The sequence below is a fragment of the Typopeltis vanoorti genome, chromosome 24 (genome assembly GCF_054136105.1).
Source record: "Typopeltis vanoorti isolate ZY-2024b chromosome 24, IOZ_Tvanoo_1.0, whole genome shotgun sequence".
In the NCBI taxonomy this organism is placed as follows: Eukaryota; Metazoa; Arthropoda; class Arachnida; order Uropygi; family Thelyphonidae; genus Typopeltis; species Typopeltis vanoorti.
In genome coordinates, this window is record NC_143572.1 from 55,292,925 (window position 1) to 55,313,101 (window position 20,177).

The window sequence follows — 20,177 nt, forward strand, 5'->3', positions numbered from 1 at the left end:
GTTTTAGTAAAAATGCACTCACAACATCTAATGGTAGCCCATTCCACATGCTTCCTAACAATCCTCCAGCCTGCTTCCAGGGATGACCCTAAGTTCTACCTCTATCATCTATAAGCTGCAAAATCTCACTTGTCTATACAGTAAGATCCCCTTTCTGTTGTATTTCCCTTAATCATTTGTTCTCACATGCACAATTCCATAAGATATCATCTTGATTACCCACTGCTGAATCTTTTCAACTCTCTCTCAATCTCTTTGGAACCAAATTGACCATATCTGGTAGCAGTAATCCAAATGTGGTCTTGCGAAAGCCTTGTAGGAATAGGGAGAATACCTTCCTTATTCCTACAACTTTGGTGTTCTTGTAACAGTGCTGCTATTCAGTGAGATGATTTTAACTACCAAAATCTCTAGCTTCAATTAGCTTCAAATAACTGCCTGTAATGTCCTTCATCCAAAATGCAGAACTTTACATTTATAACATTGAACTGACACTAGCCATTTACACATTTTATGTAACTCCCACCCCATGAAAGATTGTAAACCTATAGTACATTCATACTGCGGATGGATTTGTTTGCATTCATAGTATGATTGTTCTTTTTCACACTGTTTTGCAAGCCACTTTAAGTTTCCAGTAAGCAGGGTGGAAGTCCCGTGCTTGGCATTGAAGTTCATTTCCCACCTAAAGACATTCACAAACGTTTGTGTCCATGGTAGGATTCAAACCTACAGCCTGCTGGTTGGAGAGTGAATATACTAACCATTCGGTCTACTAGACTGTTCAAATCATCCTAGCTATATTCTTTATCGCTTTTCCCTGACTTGGCATCATCAGCAACACTCAATATCATTATTAATGAAGAATAACTTCCTTATTCCTACAACTTTAGTTCTCTTAACAGTGCTGTTATTCAGTGAGATGATTTAACTATCAAAATCCTGTGATACACCACTCTTCTCCTCGATTGAGCACCACAATACTTCACATTCTGATACCTGTCAGTCAGCCTCTCTCTCTAATCCAATGTGGAATCTGTCAAATACCTTAGCAAAATCCAGAAGCATTGTATATCCATTTCCCTCATTCAACTCTGCTGTCACTATTTTAGAATATAGCAGTTGTTTTAGCAATCTGTTCATGTTCTAAAATAAAGATAAGAACAAAACCATGCTGTCCTCTATAGAAGATCCAACTGTTGTCTATCCCACCTGTAAATCTACTTTAATGACCCATACCAGAGATACTAATTGTCTGTAATTCACTACATTAGTAATTGTAGTGCACTCTTGCATAATGGAATTATCTTGCTTTTCTTCCACTGATTAGTAATACTGCATGTGTTGAGACTCAAGATGAACAGCCAGGTCAGGGGTATTGCTAACCTTTTGCAAATTCCTTCAGCAGCCATACCTAAATCCTCTTCAATTCAACTGCTATATTTGAGTCATGCTTTTATAATATACTTTTAATACTTCTAACTCACCTACTTCTGTTCTTTCATCCAGTTCTCCTCTGACATCCAAAAAACTAATAAGTTGTCTGAAATATATACCTTAGCAAAGTGATCACTTAATAACTGTCATGTGTATCTGACATTTTTCTGCCATCTGCATTCACTGAGGTTATTCTTCCATGGTCATTCCTCTTTTTTCTTGATATGCAACAATAAAATTGTTTGAAGATTTCCTCTGGCCTATTTGGCTAATTTCTTTTCATAATCTAAAAATTAAAGATGCCAAGAAATTATATTCTTGGTATAATCCTTTATCCAAGTGTTAGCAAACAAAGTTTATGCATGATGTAACTTCATGACTGGACAACTTGCATATAGAGACTGACTTCATATCACTTGCATTAGTATCCCATAATGCAAAGCACATATCCTTACAAACATGTATAATGCTATGCATTATGGTAAGTCACTACCCAGACTGGTTTCAACCTTTATTGAGGTCTCATCAATGGGAGCCAGACCCAGAAGTGATACCATCTATCTCTGGATTAGAGATAGATGTTGAAAGTTTTTCCACTTGCTTATACTATAAAAAAAAGATGCCAAGAAATTATATTCTTGGTTTAATCCTTTATCCAAGTATAAGCAAACAAAGTTTCTGTGTGTATTAACGTCACGACTGGGCAACTCGTATATAGAGACTAATGACTTCACATCACATCAAATCTTCCCTTTTGTATTAGGCTCAGTGGCTGGTCACCACATTCAAGTAACTTAGCTTAGTACAAATTTTCTAATGCTCTATGATAGGGTGGTTAATCCAATATGCATTTTCTATTACATATGTAAATTGCATGTGTTCTTCTCACCAATTTTCCTGTTTTGTGGGATGAAAAACCCAAGTTTCTTGGAGTGGGGGGGAACCTGTTACCTCCTTATGAGACCAAACTAACTCACTCTCTCAGTTGAAAAATACTGATAAATCTACTTTTTATCCTAGGCAGGATTCAAATACAGGTCTTTCCAACCAAAGGGCTTCATCTACAAGCTACTACAGAGGCTACCTGATTAATTCTATAAATTCATTTTCCTTTGGAATATAGAGAACGCATGCAAAACATCTGTATCTCCATAGTTGAAATAACCTTTAGTGAGAGTTCTTGTATTTGTACAGGGTGATCAAAATTAAAGTATCCCTGTTTAAGGCGTTTGTGGAGCAACATCTCTTGATCCGAATGCTGTGATACTTTTCAGGAATACATTGCACATCATGCAGAAGTGATATCTGGGGGGGAGAGAGAGAGAGGGGAAAAAAAGTAGTTCCAAAATTCACCACCAGGGCATTGTGAACACCAAATGCATGGAATTTGTATATCACGCAACTAAGCAGGTGGCCAGAGGGTTTAAAACGATAGACATGGGATTTTTCCCTTCATTCTTGTTGTTAATACTGTCCCCAGTGATGGCACTAACCTTGCTCCAACGTGCTTTGCTCGTGAAGCTGTACTACCTAAACTACTGCAATGCTGTTGGTGCACTCCACGAATTTCATCACCTGAAGAAATGTTGACTACGTCCACTATCTCCAGGTGCTCTGCAACGAATGATTAGTTGTTTTTTAGAAATGGGATCATTGGGAGTTGGATCTGGCAGAAGTCGCAAACCAATCCATTCACAACAAGTGAATTAAGTCGCTACTGCCATTGTGGAGCAGGACATGAATAACAGCGTTTGTCCCTGCAGGTGACGTGCTGTATCAAGACACTCCTCTCAAGCAAGGAATCTTAAAGAGAATGCCAGTCAACTTTCAAAGTCCTGCAGGTGCAACTTCTGTGTCAGGGTTATCTTGAATGGGTAGAAATGCAGAATCTTCCATAGAATTTTCCAGACAATTGTGTAAGGCACATCCTTTGGATCATTGGGTGGCACTCCACAAGAACCTTAAAACATGGAAATTTTAATTTGATAACCCTGTAGTTTTAATGCCTTTTTAGATGATCTTGATCTGTAACAGCACCCAGTAGTATATTTTGTCATGTTGTCATACCACCACCATTGGAGGTTTGGGTAAATGATTAGTTGCTTTTCTTACAATGATTAGTTGTAAGAAAAGCAATAGAAATAGGAGAATTTGGAATTGAGATTCAACTCATCAGTATAATCAGTTGTCACATGCATACATTAATGTCAAAGTTTATTTTTTCACTTGGTTAGAGTATAATAAAATTAGTTTAATCCTTTATCCAAGTGTGAGCAAACAAAGTTTGCGCCTGAAGTATCTTCAGGACTAGGGTAAAGTGATACAACACCAGGGCAACTCGTTGCAAAGGTGGAGAAAGCTACCAACACTCCTAACTCAGTATCTCCTATAATGCAAAACACATCTCCTTGCAGATATGTCTAATGTTATGCATTAAAGGAAGGGCCACTACCCAGACTAGTTTCGACCTTTATTGAGGTCTCTTCAGTGGGAGCCAGGCCCTAGTGGAAATAGCAGGCAGAAGCATTAGCAGGTCATCTCTACCTATAGGAGTTGCCAAATGGTGTGTGCCACCCTTTTTTAATAAATTACTCTGGATTTAGAGAAAGATGTTGAAAGTTTATTTTTTCACTTGGTTAGAGTATAATAAAATTAGTTTAATCCTTTATCCAAGTGTGAGCAAACAAAGTTTGCGCCTGAAGTATCTTCAGGACTAGGGTAAAGTGATACAACACCAGGGCAACTCGTTGCAAAGGTGGAGAAAGCTACCAACACTCCTAACTCAGTATCTCCTATAATGCAAAACACATCTCCTTGCGGATATGTCTAATGTTATGCATTAAAGGAAGGGCCACTACCCAGACTAGTTTCGACCTTTATTGAGGTCTCTTCAGTGGGAGCCAGGCCCTAGTGGAAATAACAGGCAGAAGCATTAGCAGGTCATCTCTACCTAGTGGAAATAACAGGCAGAAGCATTAGCAGGTCATCTCTACCTACCTATAGGTAGGTAGAGATGACCTGCTAATGCTTCTGCCTCTCTGCCTGTTATTTCCACTAGGGCCTGGCTCCCACTGAAGAGACCTCAATAAAGGTCGAAACTAGTCTGGGTAGTGGCCCTTCCTTTAATGCATAACATTAGACATATCCGCAAGGAGATGTGTTTTGCATTATAGGAGATACTGAGTTAGGATGTTGGTAGCTTTCTCCACCTTTGCAACGAGTTGCCCTGGTGTTGTATCACTTTACCCTAGTCCTGAAGATACTTCAGGCGCAAACTTTGTTTGCTCACACTTGGATAAAGGATTAAACTAATTTTATTATACATTAATGTCAAAAGTAACAGGAATAAAGGTGTTGTGAAACCAATCATTAGCAGCATTCCCGTATGCCCTTTTTATTTCTAGCTTCCTTGAATAAACTGAACCCATCACGTTTTGTTTCTGTAACACTCCTTCTCAGTCAATTAGATCTCACTAATGCCTATAATTTTTGGTTTCACAACACCTTTATTCCTGTTACTTTTGACATTAATGTATGCATGTGACAACTGATTATACTGATGAGTTGAATCTCAATTCCAAATTCTCCTATTTCTATTGCTTTTCTTTTACAAAACTAATTCTGCATTTCTTGAGGCCATCCCTTAAAGTTATCCCAATATGCATATATACTACACACCATTTCTCCTACATGATCTACATATTGACTCATTTGCAGTCACATTTCTCCTTCTCTTCCTTACTTCATGTCATAATGTGAGTCAGTCTTCACTCTTTTACTCTTGTTTTTTTGCCTCAGTCAACAACTTTTTCATATCCTCTATCATACTTTACTTTTCTCCTTTCAAATCATTGCTTCACCTGCACAATCATGTCATCCACTTGTTCTGCTTGCTTACATATTGCTTTAGTCACAATCTTCACACCTGTGAAAACACATGATTTGTTGCTTGTTTGTCTAGTATGCCTTTGAACATGGAATCTCCATATAACACCATGTCCTTTTTTTGTCTGTTTCTGTTTCCTTGATTCTTTCTTTACATGTTTTGTCTGTCATCATCTGCTGTTTGCCAAATGTTTTCCTGTCTCCAATTCTTGACTATTATTGTGTAGCACTCTGCAAAGTCTGAAATTTTTGCGCTACATGCTGAACTTTTCTTCTTTTCCCTATTTCTTTCATATCTCCTTTCTCACTCATTCTCTCTCTCACACATACACACTGTTGCCATCTTGCATTTCAACACCTCCATTCTCACTCATACTCTGCTTAGCATGCATTAACCGATTTGAATTTCAACATTCAGCATTTCTCACTCCTCAGTTTGCTTAATGATCATGCATTTCTGACAAATTCTAGCAACATTGTCTCATTTCCCATGAACTATTCACATTTGCCAATGCAAACATGCTGCACACACTACATTTAGCTAAATTTTTTAACTCAAACAACAAACTAGTAGCCTCTATTGTTACACCTTGCATACACTTTCTCATTACATATAATTATATAATAGTTATTTATACGTAATAAATATATAATAATTAGTAATTAATAAAAGAACACCCATACAATAGTAAAAAAAAATCAAAGCTTATCTTGAGAGTCTTTTGTATGATTAAACTTTGGTATATGCATAAAAAAGCCTAAATTTGGCTATGGTTGTATGGAACATTTTGATAAGAGTGAGGTAATTTCTCTCCTCTCTCTCCTTCATATTTATATGGAACTGCATATATTGCACATTGATTAGTCAAATTGGGGACTTCAACATTTACAACTCAGAATGACTTTCCTTCAGTTCTGCCAATCAAATTGATAAGTGAAGTCTTTAGCAAATTGTTCATGTGCCCATCAGACTACCTGATAATTTTCTCCACTTCCTCAACACTCTTGATCCCTTTTTAACAAACCTCACCTGATAAATACACTGTAGATATCAGCTCCCCTCTTGTAATTCACACCATAACCTTATCCAAGTCTCCTTTCTAGCAAAACTCCCTTCATCCAGACATTCTCAGTTTCAGCTGAAATAATTCTTACTGGAATGGTGATCTTTGTCCCCACTTCACCCAAAAGCTCAGATGAGTCTTGGAAAATCTTTATTTTCCAAGTGTGACAAAACAGTTCAAAAAACAAAAAAAAAAAGAAGAAGAAGAAGGCTTCTGCAGCATGCTATCCTTCAAGTGACTCAAAACACAGAACTCCAGCTGCAACTGTAGTTCTAGTTTTGAATCAATGCAGCTGCATTGACTGCCATTTAAGCAGGCTACTGCTGAAATGGCAGTCAAGCCTTATGGTTCCTCTCAAAAGCCATTGTACAGAAATTCTGCCCACTGATGTTTTCACTTCTCTCACATCTAGATGGAACAATTGTAATATCATCCGTAATCTCCTGGCATCATTCTTCTCTTCTAACTTCTACTTTGGTGATGATCAAGGCAAAATACCAGCAATACTAAAAACCAGAAAGTGCATACTCCTCTAGTCTTTCATTAAAAAGGCATCAAAAGAATCCTGCCTAACTTGGATACCAACAAGGCTTCTGGTCCTGGTGGTATCCCCCCCTCCCATCCAGTTGTATGTGCTCCTGAACTAACATCCATCCTGTATCATCTTTATAATTTTCCTTATTCCTCTGGAAACATGGAAACTAGCCTATATGTAACCATTCTCAAAGAAAAGAGACAAAAGCCTGCCATCCAACTATTTTCCCATTGCATTGTCCTGGGTTCTATTGAAAACAATGGGAAAAGTCATCAACAATCAACTCCTTCACCACTTAGAAACCCAACCAGTTAATCACTGACCACCAATATGGATTCTGCCACTATCTATCAACTGAAGATCTTCCTGTGAGTGTCATCCATATAGGGACTCGAGCTTTGGAAAGGTTTGGTAAACCCCCATGTTGTCACTAGATATTTTGATTCGGGTTTGGTCCAGAGATCTACTCATCAAATTGCCATTATATGGTTTACTTTCAACTTTTTATAACTGGATTACCAATTTTCTCTCTATCTCGTCATTCACTGCTTGTCACTGTGGATTGCTTTCTTCAAATTTCCCTGCTAATGTCAGAGTGCCTCAAGACCTGTACTTTCACCTATGTTCTTTCTCCCCTACATAAATGACCTTCTCTCACTAACCTTCAAATCCTGTCCATTTTGCTGATTAGAGTTTACTGTGATGCAGTGTCTATTTATCCCAACCTAGATCTTTCATAACAAGGTTCATAAATACTGATCTCACTATATTGCAGTGGGATGAGGACAATTCTGTCAGCTTCAACACTGCCAAAACACAATTTTCTTTATTTTGCACAAGACGGACTGCACTTCATCTCCCTTACCTTTGATAATACCTAGATCTCCACACAAGATCAGATATCTCTTCTTGGGCTGACTCACACCTCTAACCTCTGCTGGCATGAGCATCACATCCATAACATCTTGCGGATCGAAAAAGCTAGGTACCTCTGTAACTTTTAACTGCAAATCTCAAATCTATCCTGCCTAAGAATATGGAATGGTGCACCAAAAATCCCTTTAGAAATGCTCAATGCTATCCAGATAAGAACAGTTTTGTAAACTGGTGACCCTTCTGTTCTTCCAAACTGGCTGACACCACTTGTCCACTTTTCTCTCAAACCCATAAACACATGATCAGCTGCCAGTTAACATTCATTTACTGTTCAATTCAACATACTGAAGCCTCTTTCATCCTTTCTTTCTGTTTTGGAACAGTCCTCTTCCAAAACAGAAACCCCCCCCCACACACACACACACAGTTTTCCATATGGACTACAACCTTCAGTTTAAAAAAAAAAAAAAAAACATTAGATGTTTTCTTTAACCACATGGCATTGATTAGCTCTAGAAACCTGGCAAGCAAGTATATTTGTTATGAATTCATCAAATCTGCTCAGACTAATTTCAGTATTGTATAATTTTCATGTCATAATGAATTATTATAAGTTTTATAATGTAGGAAAGTTTGTTGAAAATAAAATTTTTCCCAAAAAATGTTATCTTCAATAAACACACATAGCAGTTGAGCACATGTTAATATCATAAAAAATTGTTTTAGTGTTTTTACCATTTCTGTTTCTTTAATATTTACCCTTTAAAAGTATTCCTACTATCATGTTGCATATTATAACAAACGTTCTGTTAAACAGATATTTGAAGAAAAATAGTTGGGAAAAGAAGTTGCTTCTATTCATCATTAATTCATCTATGTCTTGGTCTTCTTAGAAGAAGATCAAGTTATCAGAATCAAATTAGAGACTTAACAAATAATAACCATTTGGAGAAGAAAAAAAAAAAAATTGTTAAGAGGAAAGTAGTAATGCAGTCATAGTTATTAATCATATATTACATACCAAGAATAATTATGATGTTACAAGTAATTTAATGATAGAGGTAATTTCCTATTTTTGCAGATAATGAGTAAGAGTAAATTACATTTGTATTAATTTATTGGATAACAAATTTTTTTATTTGTCATGCAGTCCACATAGTGGGAATTCCATATGTGATTTTCACAAAAGAGAAATAGAATAAGAAATACAGAAAAGTGTAGATACCTATAGAATCTACTTCTCCACATTATTTTGTGTGAAACTAGACAAGCTCTAGCATTTTAAACTGTACCATGTTTGATCATGAGAAAAAAAGATTAGTGTTACCCTGCCTATATGACTAATGTATTAGAGGTTGATTTATAGATTTATTGGGTGGGATTATCTTTAAAAAAAGTTGGAATATCATCACATAACTTCCTGATAAGTGCACCCTCAGGGAGTGTACAGAATACAATGACAGTACTACATGAAAATTTTACATTGTTACTAACTTCCCATTGACAGTTTTCCTTCTATTTAGTTTTATATGTCAGAACTCCAATATTCTCAGATAAGACACTTCTGTTGCATTCCATCAAGATCTTCTTGGCATCAAAGTTTTTTTCTAACCTTTCCTTTCCCATTCTGTTTAAGTAACCATACCACATTGGATTAATTCTAACACACTTTGAGAGTGCTAATGATGTCAAGTTCCTAATATCTTCATTTTCATGTGATTCTGCTATTGAGGTTATCTGTTCACTTTCTTAATTTTTCTAAGAGCTCTCATTTCTAACCAACTCTTGGATCCCTAAATTAAACTGATTTGAACACTATTTAGAGTTGTAACTAATTTCTTTCTTATTCCATGTAAATTTATTCAGTAGGCTTCCCACTATACCATCATCCAGCTATCCAATTCTTACCCATCTGAGATGAGTTGAGTCCCCTGATTAGAAATTTTAGGCAATTTAATGCAGGTTAAATATTTTGTCTGTGTAGATATCTGTGTTCATGGAGCTAGTTTTTCTGCGTGCAGGAGACAAAAACCCTGCCACCTCTATATGAGACCAGCTAACTTACTTTCATCTGAAAAGGTTTGCATCCTAGATGGGATTTGAACCCAGCAATTGCCAGCCAGAGGGCTTCATCTATACCAGCTGCTATGGACTCTCCTCCCACTATAATGCCACCTCTTGTATAATGTGATCCATATAAAAGATGAATAAGAGTGGAGATAGTGTGTACCCTTATCTTGGACTTGTTTTTATATCAAACAATGATTCTATATCTCTTTCAATTCTGATTTCTATTAAAAATAAAATACAATACTCACTATAGTGAACCCCTAAGAACCAGAAATTTTTGTAGCTCAAGGTTTGAGGTAATGTATATAGGCAAAAAAAAAAAAAAGACTGATTTCACCCCCCTCCCACACACTCCATTCCTATGAAACCAAAGGATATGATGGAAAACAGAATAGAAGAAATGATGTTGAAATCACATGTTGAGGACAAATGATGGCAGGAACCATACATAAACAGATGATGAGAAATGGAACAGTGGTTGGAAATTGTGTATTTGTACATTGAATGATTGGCAGGAACCAAATATAAAGAACACAAACAAACAAGAACATTTGCTGTTTTCATTTGCAAAACAGCAAATGAAAAACTACAAATGCAAATAGTAATAATGAGAGACATAAGAAAGAAGAGGTTAGAAGGATGTGAATTTATAAAAATAAAGTAACATTTAAATTTTGAAATGTTACATCAGCATGAATTTACTGAAATCTTCATAATAAAATAAATGTGTGGTCTGTATGTAACCGGAAACCTTTAGCAGTCAGTCAACTTTATAACTGACTGATTGCTATAACTGAGGTGACCAGTTATAATTTATAATTGGTCACTTCAGAGGGGATGGGGGGGGGTAATTGGCAGAGCTCATGTGAACAAGTCAGCTTCCTAATTGGACAGACTTAGTGAAGGACAGCTGGCAGGAATTGATACTATTCTCTTAGAGAGCTGTAAATTAAAGAAATATGGCACAATATGCAGTGTTATTATAAATTTATGTCTAATTAAGTTCTGCAGTTTGTGTGGATAATATCTTATTTTGTGTTTAAAAGATTATTTATATATAAGATAAAACCATTCTGAATTAGAATTTTTGATTTTAATGGTATAGTCTGCAGATATTTAGTTCATTATGAAGATTTCAGGTAGGCAATATGAAGGTTTTCTGAATAGCTTGGCCTAAAGAAACACATCAGTGAGTTTGGTCATCATTCTACACCATTAGAAGTTTTTCCATTTTGGAAATAAGATTGTTACATTTACAGATAACTGTAGTAGTGTGAGGTAAGCCTAGCATGCAGCCTCTCCCCCCCCCTCTCTCTCTCTCTGTTCGATACATCATCGTCACTAAATTTAATCATTTTAATCTTAGTATTTAATGTGATAGGTGTACACTTCTTTTCACTGGAAACAACAACATGCTTATTTGGATTATATAAGACATTATTAATAACAGTAAAATAAAATAATAGTTATAAGTGGTTTATAATTCACATCAAAGCACCAAAACACACAGAGAGAGAGAGAGATGTTGCAAGCAATGATGTCGTAAATAAACTGAGTTCACGAATACTGTTTTGGTCAATTCACAGCAGCATTGTAAGGCAGAATATTACTGTATTCTGTTTTCTGCAATTTCCTTTGTCTATTGATTATAACATCATTTGCTTTGCAAGTTTTTACTCTTTGTAATAGTGTGCTTAAAATAGCTTTGGTTCTATGAGACTTTTCCTTAGTTCATTATAGTGCATCATTTTGTTATAATAATGTTCACTATAGTTTACATCTGCTGTATAGACTGCATATTGCTCTCTCTAATGTTCCATTTATCCCACATAATTGTAGCATTTCAAAAAAATTTTCTCTCGGCACTTTGTCGCATGCTTTTTCTGGATCAACAAAATTTAAATACAGATCTTAGTTATCTTGTGATTATTTTTCATATGTTTGTTGTAAAGTGAAAATCGGATCTTAACAACTGTTAGTATTAAAGAAATATGGCAAATATGCAGTGTTATTATTAATTTATGTTTAATTAAGTTCTGCAGTTTGGCCTGAACCCAGCTTGTTCTTCCCCAAGTTTTTTTCTATATTTTTTTTTCTTATCCTCCTCTCAAGTATGCTTGCATAAAAATCTTACCAGAAAGACTCAGCAGATTCCTCTGTAATTCTCATGTTGTTTTATTTCCCTTTTTATAGATAAGGAACTGTGAGAGCTCTACTGCAATCATCCAGAATTCTACCTTCCAAATTATGCATTATTGCTACTTCCATACTCAAGCATTTCTGGTCAAATATAATCTCTTCCAACTGCCTTTTTTGAACTTATGGCTTTTGATGGCCTTTTCTGCTTCAACTATTGATATGGACTCCTGATTAATTCCTCTTGAATATTTTCTGTCACCTTTGTCACTTCTTGTTTCACATAAGTCTTGAAATAATCAATCTAGACATCTAGAATATCTTTAACTTCAGTTTTCATGTTACTTCTATCACCTCTGATTCCTTTTATGACATTATTTCCTCTATTTTGAACTTTTTCAATAGCCTCCAAAATATTTTGGCACCTTAATGTGAAATTTGTTCCAGTAGCCAGCTTTTCACTGTTCATTCTTGTTCCTTGATGAAAACAGAAGGAGGCTCTGTTTAACTGAGTGACATCCCTGGCCAGCATGACTAGATTGTGTTGTACCATCATATTAATTTATGGTTTAAGCCAATACAGAATAATTTGGTTGGCTGAATTCCATATTGCCTATATCCATTGGATACCTACTAATGGGCTCATTGCATGAAGGTGTGGAGTGGACTTGGGTCAGAAGCCTAAGTGGTTCTCTGCATTCCTTAAATGTGGAAGTCACCTTTCAGTTATCTTGCTCTGACTATTAATCATTCCCAAGTTGGAATATATGTAGTTAAGGAATATTAAAGAGTAAAAGTAAACTAATTTGGAAAAATGGGATGTATTATTGAGCGAAATATGAAAGGAGGGAAAAAAGACAAAAGAAACAGAGAAACTTCATATGGGATCTAATGAATTTTGTTTTCATTATTAAAGAATAAGTGTATTCTTAAAAAATGGGAACTTTTTTTACCTACTGTTGAGAATAATTTGACTTATAGATAACAGTTAATTTAAAAGTCATACTGAAGATGTCCTTGACACTAGAACAAAAATTCTGTGATAATAAAAATTATGTAAGTGAAATCCTTATTAAAATTAAATTAATTTAATTTGTTTATTGGAGGAGTTGTTGCAAAACACAATGTACAGTTTGTGTTTTTATAAAAACTAACAGCTTCTAAGAAATGATGGATAAATGAAATAGGAACGAGATGGTGTAAGCATCCTAGAAAGATGCAATAATAAACAAGAACTATAACTGGAACAAGGGGAAAAAGCAAATTTCTTTATTAACAGAGAAACTGATGTTCTCCATTCTTAAAGGAATTTGATTTATTTCTGATGAAGAGAATTAAAAACTATGATTTTTTTCGGTAACCAAAATAATTCTGAGGGAATAAAATGTAGTGAAAAAGTGATTGTCTTACTACTTCATCATCAAAACCGGTTTGGAATTTTTTTAAAAATAGAATAAAATTTCTGCGTTGTATTTATTTATTTTTTTAAATGCACACAGACACTTGTATATACAATGGATTTCGGTTAATTGGGACACACCGAGACTAGAACACTTTGTCCCAATTATGTGAAATTTTATGAAAAAAAGCTAAAATATCACAAAAAGTTAAAAATGTTTCAATATAAACAAACTTTCAGTATACGTTTGTTAAACCATTTTTTATTTAAAAAAACTAAACGCACACATGTACATTTAGTTTTTACATAGCTATCTATCAAAGAAGCATATTTTCCCTGACATGTTACCTTTCTAGACTGCAACTGACAACACAGGTATCTAATTCAGATAAAGGACTGTGGATGCTTTCATTGTCTTCTTGCATAAAATAGCATCTTAATTTAGCAGTAAATTTCCTGGCTTCCTGGTTAGTCACTCGCTCATGTTCAGGTGTGTCATCCTCATTACTTTCCTTGTCTTCCAGGGTCTTTAGGTGTTTTGCAATTTGTTCAACAATTGCATCCTCACAATCTTCATTTTCGTTATAACATTGAAGGCTATTGTTAAATCATAAAAACTCTTCATAGTTTCTGACGTATTGCTGTTCCAAAATGATTTCATTTTCATTATAACTCATAGAGCAAAATAGTTTTGAATTGTTTTGCTGTGTATTTCTTGCCAACTATCTGCAACAAATTGTACTCTCTGGTAACCTTTGTGCTGGTTTCTTTGACTGTTGAAGATGACATTAGTAGATTTTCTTCAGTTGTTTGAAGGATGTAGTGTACCAACCTTCTGTGATACATCTTCAAATTTTTTATAATTCCCATGTCCAGTGACTGTACCAGGGACATGGTGTTAGCAGAAAGATATTTAAGTTGAATGTTTTTCTAACAATCTAATTGAGGGTGTGCTGCACAGTTGTCCAGAAGTAGAATAATTTTTCTTGAATTTCGTTGCAATTCTGCATCTCAATTCATTAGCCATTCCTGAAAAATAACAAGTCATCCATGCGTTCTTGTTGGCATAATACAGAACTGGCAAACTGTCCATTCTAAGTCCTTTAAAGCATTGAGACATGGTGCTTTTTCCAATAACCAACAACTTCCATGTGTCACTTCCCTACATGTTACAGCAGCATAACACGGTAATGCGATCTATTGAACTTGACAGTGCTGCAAGTCTATAGTTCAGGGAACCGTCTGGTGTGGCACAGTAAAAGAGACCTGTTTTGTCAGCATCATAGATTTCATCAGGACTAAACTTGTGCAGCAATTCAGGTAGTTTATTTGCTTTCCACTGTTCAGCGCTTGCAGTATCAGCGCTGCCTAAATTTTATTTTATGTCTGGTTTTCCATCACAATAACCAACTGCCTGTAGCTTTAAAGCTCACATGGCCCAGCTTTCTAGCTAACTCTTCTGATTTAGTTTTTAACATTTGACCATTAACACGCATGTCCAGTCACAATAGAGAACCATTGTTGAGCGCCTCCTCAACATCTGGATCCTTAACATCTTGCTTCCATTTTTGTGATTTTTCCTGTTGTCCATCACACAATGCCCATTCTTCTAGCAATTTGTCCTGCTGGCCTGTATTTGAAACATCAGTTATCTCTGCCAGTTGACGATGACTGGTGTCAAACAATTTTTTATTTTATATGCTAACGTTAGATTTTTCCTTGGCATCATGACACTTTTTTGCTAAAAAAATTAACACACACACCTGTTTTAATCGAAAGGGCAAAAGTGACCTAGCAGTCACTGTAAGTAAAATCATTATCACTGTCAAAATGCATGCATCATCTCTACTCTGTATCCTGGCACTGGCTGACAGCAATGCTTTCTATGCAACTCACTACACATGCGCTATCTCCACCCACTGTCCCAATAAAGCGACAAGGTAGCCCAAATAAGCAAAGCAACTTTGGGTTATATTCTTGATTTGTTTCCATTCTTCAATATTTGTCCCAAATAAATGGCTGCTCCAATTAACCAGAATCTACTGTATATATATATATATATATATATATGTTACGGTTAAAGTGATAAATCCGGTTATTATTAATAATTACCGGTTAAAGTGAATAATTAGAATTAATCACTTTAACCAGTTAAAGTGAATAATTCCTAGAAGAGTTTGGTAAATGTAATAAAAACATGTTTATAGGTTTTGTATATAGGATTTCATTCTCAATAGAAATTATAACAGCTTAGGTTAGGTTAGTTTATAATTAAAAAAGTAAGGAAAGTACTTCTTTTGCACTCAATGAAATCAGAAATCATTATTAACTAACCTGGATGTCGCATGTTGAGTGTAGTTCTAGTTTGTCATGGGCATGAAAGATAAACGTTGTTGTGGGCCGAGCTTAATGATTGCATGCAGATAAATGGAGATAACAAATAAAAGTTGTTGTGGGCAGATGAATGGGGATTATAGATAAATCAGAGAGGAATTGATCAGTGTTTTTCTCCATTGCTGAGGAAAGAGATACAGCAATGACGTTTATCTATTATCTCCATTCATCTGCCCACAACAAACTACGACTGCACAATCGTTCGACATACGACATCCAGGTTAGTTTATAATGATTTCTGATTTCATTGAGTGCAAAAGAAGTACTTTTTACTTTTTTCGTTATAAACTAACCTAACCTAACCTAACTTAAACTAACCTAACCAATAAAGGTTAGGTTAATTTATAATGATTTCCAACCGATAAAGGTTAGGGTAAGTTAGTTTATAACGATTTCTGTTTCATTGAGTGCAAAAGAAGTACTTGCCTTACTTTTTTCATTATAGACTAACCTAACCTAAACTAACCTAACCAATAAAGGTTAGTTTAGTTTATAATGATTTCCAGCTGATAAAGGTTAGGTTAGTTTATAATTATTATTATTATTCCTGACACCTCCAAGGAGTCCGAAGACTCATCGTGGGAGGACACCCACAACTGTCTCGACCACTACACCGAACCTCTACTACAAATCATCTCCATCAATGGCATCTACTGCCCACCACCACTACAACTAGTATTCTATGTCTGTAAATTGCGTGTGTTCTGAAGGGCCGATTTGTCTGTATGCGGGATGAAAAACCCGAGTTTATTATTCTGGGAGAAAAACCCTGCTACATCCATATGAGATCGGCTAACTCACCTTCAATTGAAAATCGTCCAGATAAAGATTCTTCCTGTCACGACAAGAATCGAACTTAGGCCTATTCCAATCGAAGGGCGCAATGTACCGTCATTCTTCCAATTGCGTTACGGAAGCGCTTAATAATGATTTCTGATTTCATTGAGTGCAAAAGAAGTACTTTCCTTACTTTTTTCATTATAAACTAACCTAAGCGGTTATAATTTCTATTGAGAATGAAAACCTATATATAAAACCTATAAACATGTTTTTATTACATTTACCAGACTCCTCTAGGAATTATTCACTTTAACCGGTAGTTATTAATGATAACCGGATTTATCACTTTAACCGTAACACACACACACATATACACACACACACACACACACACACACACACACACACTACTTGGAAAGAAAATGGACACCCCAATGGACAAGGTGCATCATGCCATGTAACGAGTCACATGTTTGTAGCTGGTATAAATTGGAGGAATATGATGCTTCCAAGTCAGTGCAACTGTGTCCGGGTAAAATTTCTGCAAGAAAGGAACTAACTGAGTTTGAAAGAAGCATTGTGATAGAATACTGTGTTGCAGACCTATCTGTTTAGCAAATTGTTGACATATTAGGCCATCTCAGGTCAACAAACAGTGATATCATACTCAGATGGAAGTGCAGGGAGTCAGCTGCAAGTGTTACCTGCAGTGGACAACCCACCACGCTCACCGAACGTGACCATAGGGTACTAGGCAGGATGATATGTAAAAACCGCCATTTGTCTGCTGGCACATTGAATGCAGAGTTCTGGGAATCAACTGAAACATGAATCTGCACAAAAACATTCAGAACTAGGACTCACAACATAGGTTTCCATGTTAGAACTGTAATATGCAAACCCCACATTACCCAAACCAACATGCAGTGTTGTCCACAGTGGTGGAAAGAGCATATACAGTTGAACAAAGTTTGGAAAACTATGTTATGGAGCAATGGATCATGCTACATGCTCTACCAAGCAGATGGACAGGTGTGGTGGATGCCCAGTGAATCTCTCTTACCACAGTGTGTAAGCTATGAAATTCAGAGGTGATGGTGTTCATATGGTCCTGTTTTTCCTTGTTTGGACTCAGACTTCTGTTTGTGGTGCCACAAACATTCAACTCCGAGAGGTATTTGAACATTCTGACTATGCAATGCTTCCTACTTTATGGCGTCTCTACGGAACTGACCATCATCTCTTTCAGCAGGACAGTGCATCATGTCCTAAGGCTTTGCACACTGTGGGATGAACTGAAGAATTGGATGAGGTCAAGGGACTTCTGCCCCACAACAAACAGTACAGGACCTCATTACATGCTTACATGAAGAATAGTCCAAAATTCCCATTGATTTCTATCACACACTTCTGGAAAGTGTGCCCCCTAAGATTGCTGTATCTATCGCACTGAAAGGAGGTCCTACATCCTATTAAGGTGGTCGCCATGGCTATTTGTTCTTCATACTATGGTATCTGTTGACTTCTTTCCAAGTAGTGTAGTTGTGAAATTTGCTGTGAATTCCTTTTAAGCATAAAACTTGCATTTTCTTTTATAAAATTTCAACTATTTAAATAAATTAGTATTTAATTCTGCTGTAAAAATTATATTCAAAGCAAGGAATAATAGTAGGTTTCATTTTTTTTTTTTTCTACAGATCCAAGTATAACTGAAGTCGCAGCAGTTTCTTCATGTGAAAATAATGTTATCACTCTGGCACTTCCCGAGACATCAGTATCAAATATAGCATCTGAACCTGGTTCAGTTGCGGTGTCAACATCCGAAGCAGATATCATTGTTACTTCTCAGTTGCCAATTCACACAGAAGGAAAAGAGCCTGTGTCTGAAGTCATAGTACGAAAAAAATTTTTATCTTTTTAAGACAGGTTTGAAATGATACTTGAAATGTATATGTAGATTATAAGAACACCTAGACACAAAAAATTTAATTACTAATCTAAATAACCAAGTGTATTGATCTGAAACTGAATCACGGGTCAATTATCCTGAACTTAGATTCAGTTTAACTGACTGTTCAAGAAAGGTAGAATTGCAATGGATTTCACGAGAAAGAAACAAGCCATGTACTAACATGGTCATATTTCATATAGATATGAAATCATTACATATAAAAAATTATATGTAATGATTTCATTACATATAATTTTGACTAAAGGATAAGATCTTCCCAAATTTTTGGTAAGGAAACACAGTGATTACATTCAAATTGGGGTGATTTAGTAGCACTTCAGCACTCTTATTAAATAAGTTTTCAAATTCAATACAGCATTTATGCAAAAGGTGTGTTCTTCATCACAAGATTCTGTGATCAGTGTTGATTTCATGCTGAGCAAGACTAGACTTATAGGATTTTTTATTGAGGATGTGCAATTGAAGATTATGACTTGGCTCATTATTCTTCTCATAAAATCGGCATCGATGAAAACCTTCCTAATACAGTAGTATGCATCATCTGCTTTGACTTCTCTCAACTTAATTGAACTGTACACTATGCAAGGAATAATGTAGTGGAATGGCTTCAGATATGGTGCATAATAGAGATTTGCAAGTTTGCTTTGCTGCTAAGAATTCTGATCCTGAAAAACTACAACTTGGTGCCTGCTTTAATTCTGATCAGTAAATTCTACTCCCTGTTACCTACCACCAAGGATGAGCATTCTCCTCTCTCCCTCCTAGATGTTTACCAGGTCCCTTGTGATTGTTGTTACTCATATTTTTTACATCCTCTGTAAAAAATTCCAATAATAATTCTGTAGTTAGTGCTGACTCCATCCACAGAATGCTCTGGTCTTATATAAATGCTGTTTCAAATTTGAACACTTATTCAAAGAAGTGCTGAAAATCCCAACTTGAACTGTAATGACTTGTTTCCTTATCAAAAATTTGAGAAAGTGTTAATCCTTATTAGATGCAAATAATATATATACTGCTTATTGTGTGTGTCAGTTTCATATTTATTGCACTGTACTGTGACCTTGATGTCACACTGCTCGTATATTTTATAAAATCCATTGTTGTTTTCAATCCATTGAAATTCATTATACTTTTTTTATAATGAATATTTAATTATATTGAATATATAATAAATATTTTGAGTTTCACATCAAAATATTTAGATTAGCAATAAACTTTATACAAGATGATATAATCACTTAATAATGATCAAGGAAAGGAAGGAGTAGGTAGCTATAGTATTCAACACTAACCATGAGGATAATCTACTTCAATGGTAGCTGTATCAAGTAGAGTGATCTTGCAAACTGCCAAATGAGGAATGGGACTATGAGAATTATTGTGCCTGTGGCCCCACAGAATGTTCTACTAAGGATGAAACATAGGAATTTTTCAAGTCTTGAGAGAAGGTAACTGACACAAAGAAAAGTTGGTCTTCGTTAGAGATCTGAACTGTAGAGTAGGAAATGAATAACACATATAGAAATGTTTGGGAAAATTAGAAGAATGAAACAAAGCTAATAATAATAATAAGTATACCTGCTGCATTACTGTTCAGACATGTCTGATCATTACTAATGCCATGTT

At 35.6% G+C, this 20,177-nt stretch overlaps 1 protein-coding gene across 7 annotated transcripts in view; it reads left to right on the forward strand.

Annotated features, from left to right (window-relative positions):
- The window catches only part of LOC150093229 (uncharacterized), a 307,481-nt gene that overhangs the window by 222,149 nt on the left and 65,155 nt on the right, over positions 1 to 20,177 (forward strand). For all 7 annotated transcript variants that reach the window (XM_090413531.1, XM_090413528.1, XM_090413534.1 and 4 more), the window contains one exon: positions 18,274 to 18,470. In XM_090413531.1, coding sequence (XP_090269657.1) covers positions 18,274 to 18,470 — 197 coding nt within the window. The remainder of the gene's footprint in view (positions 1 to 18,273; positions 18,471 to 20,177) is intronic.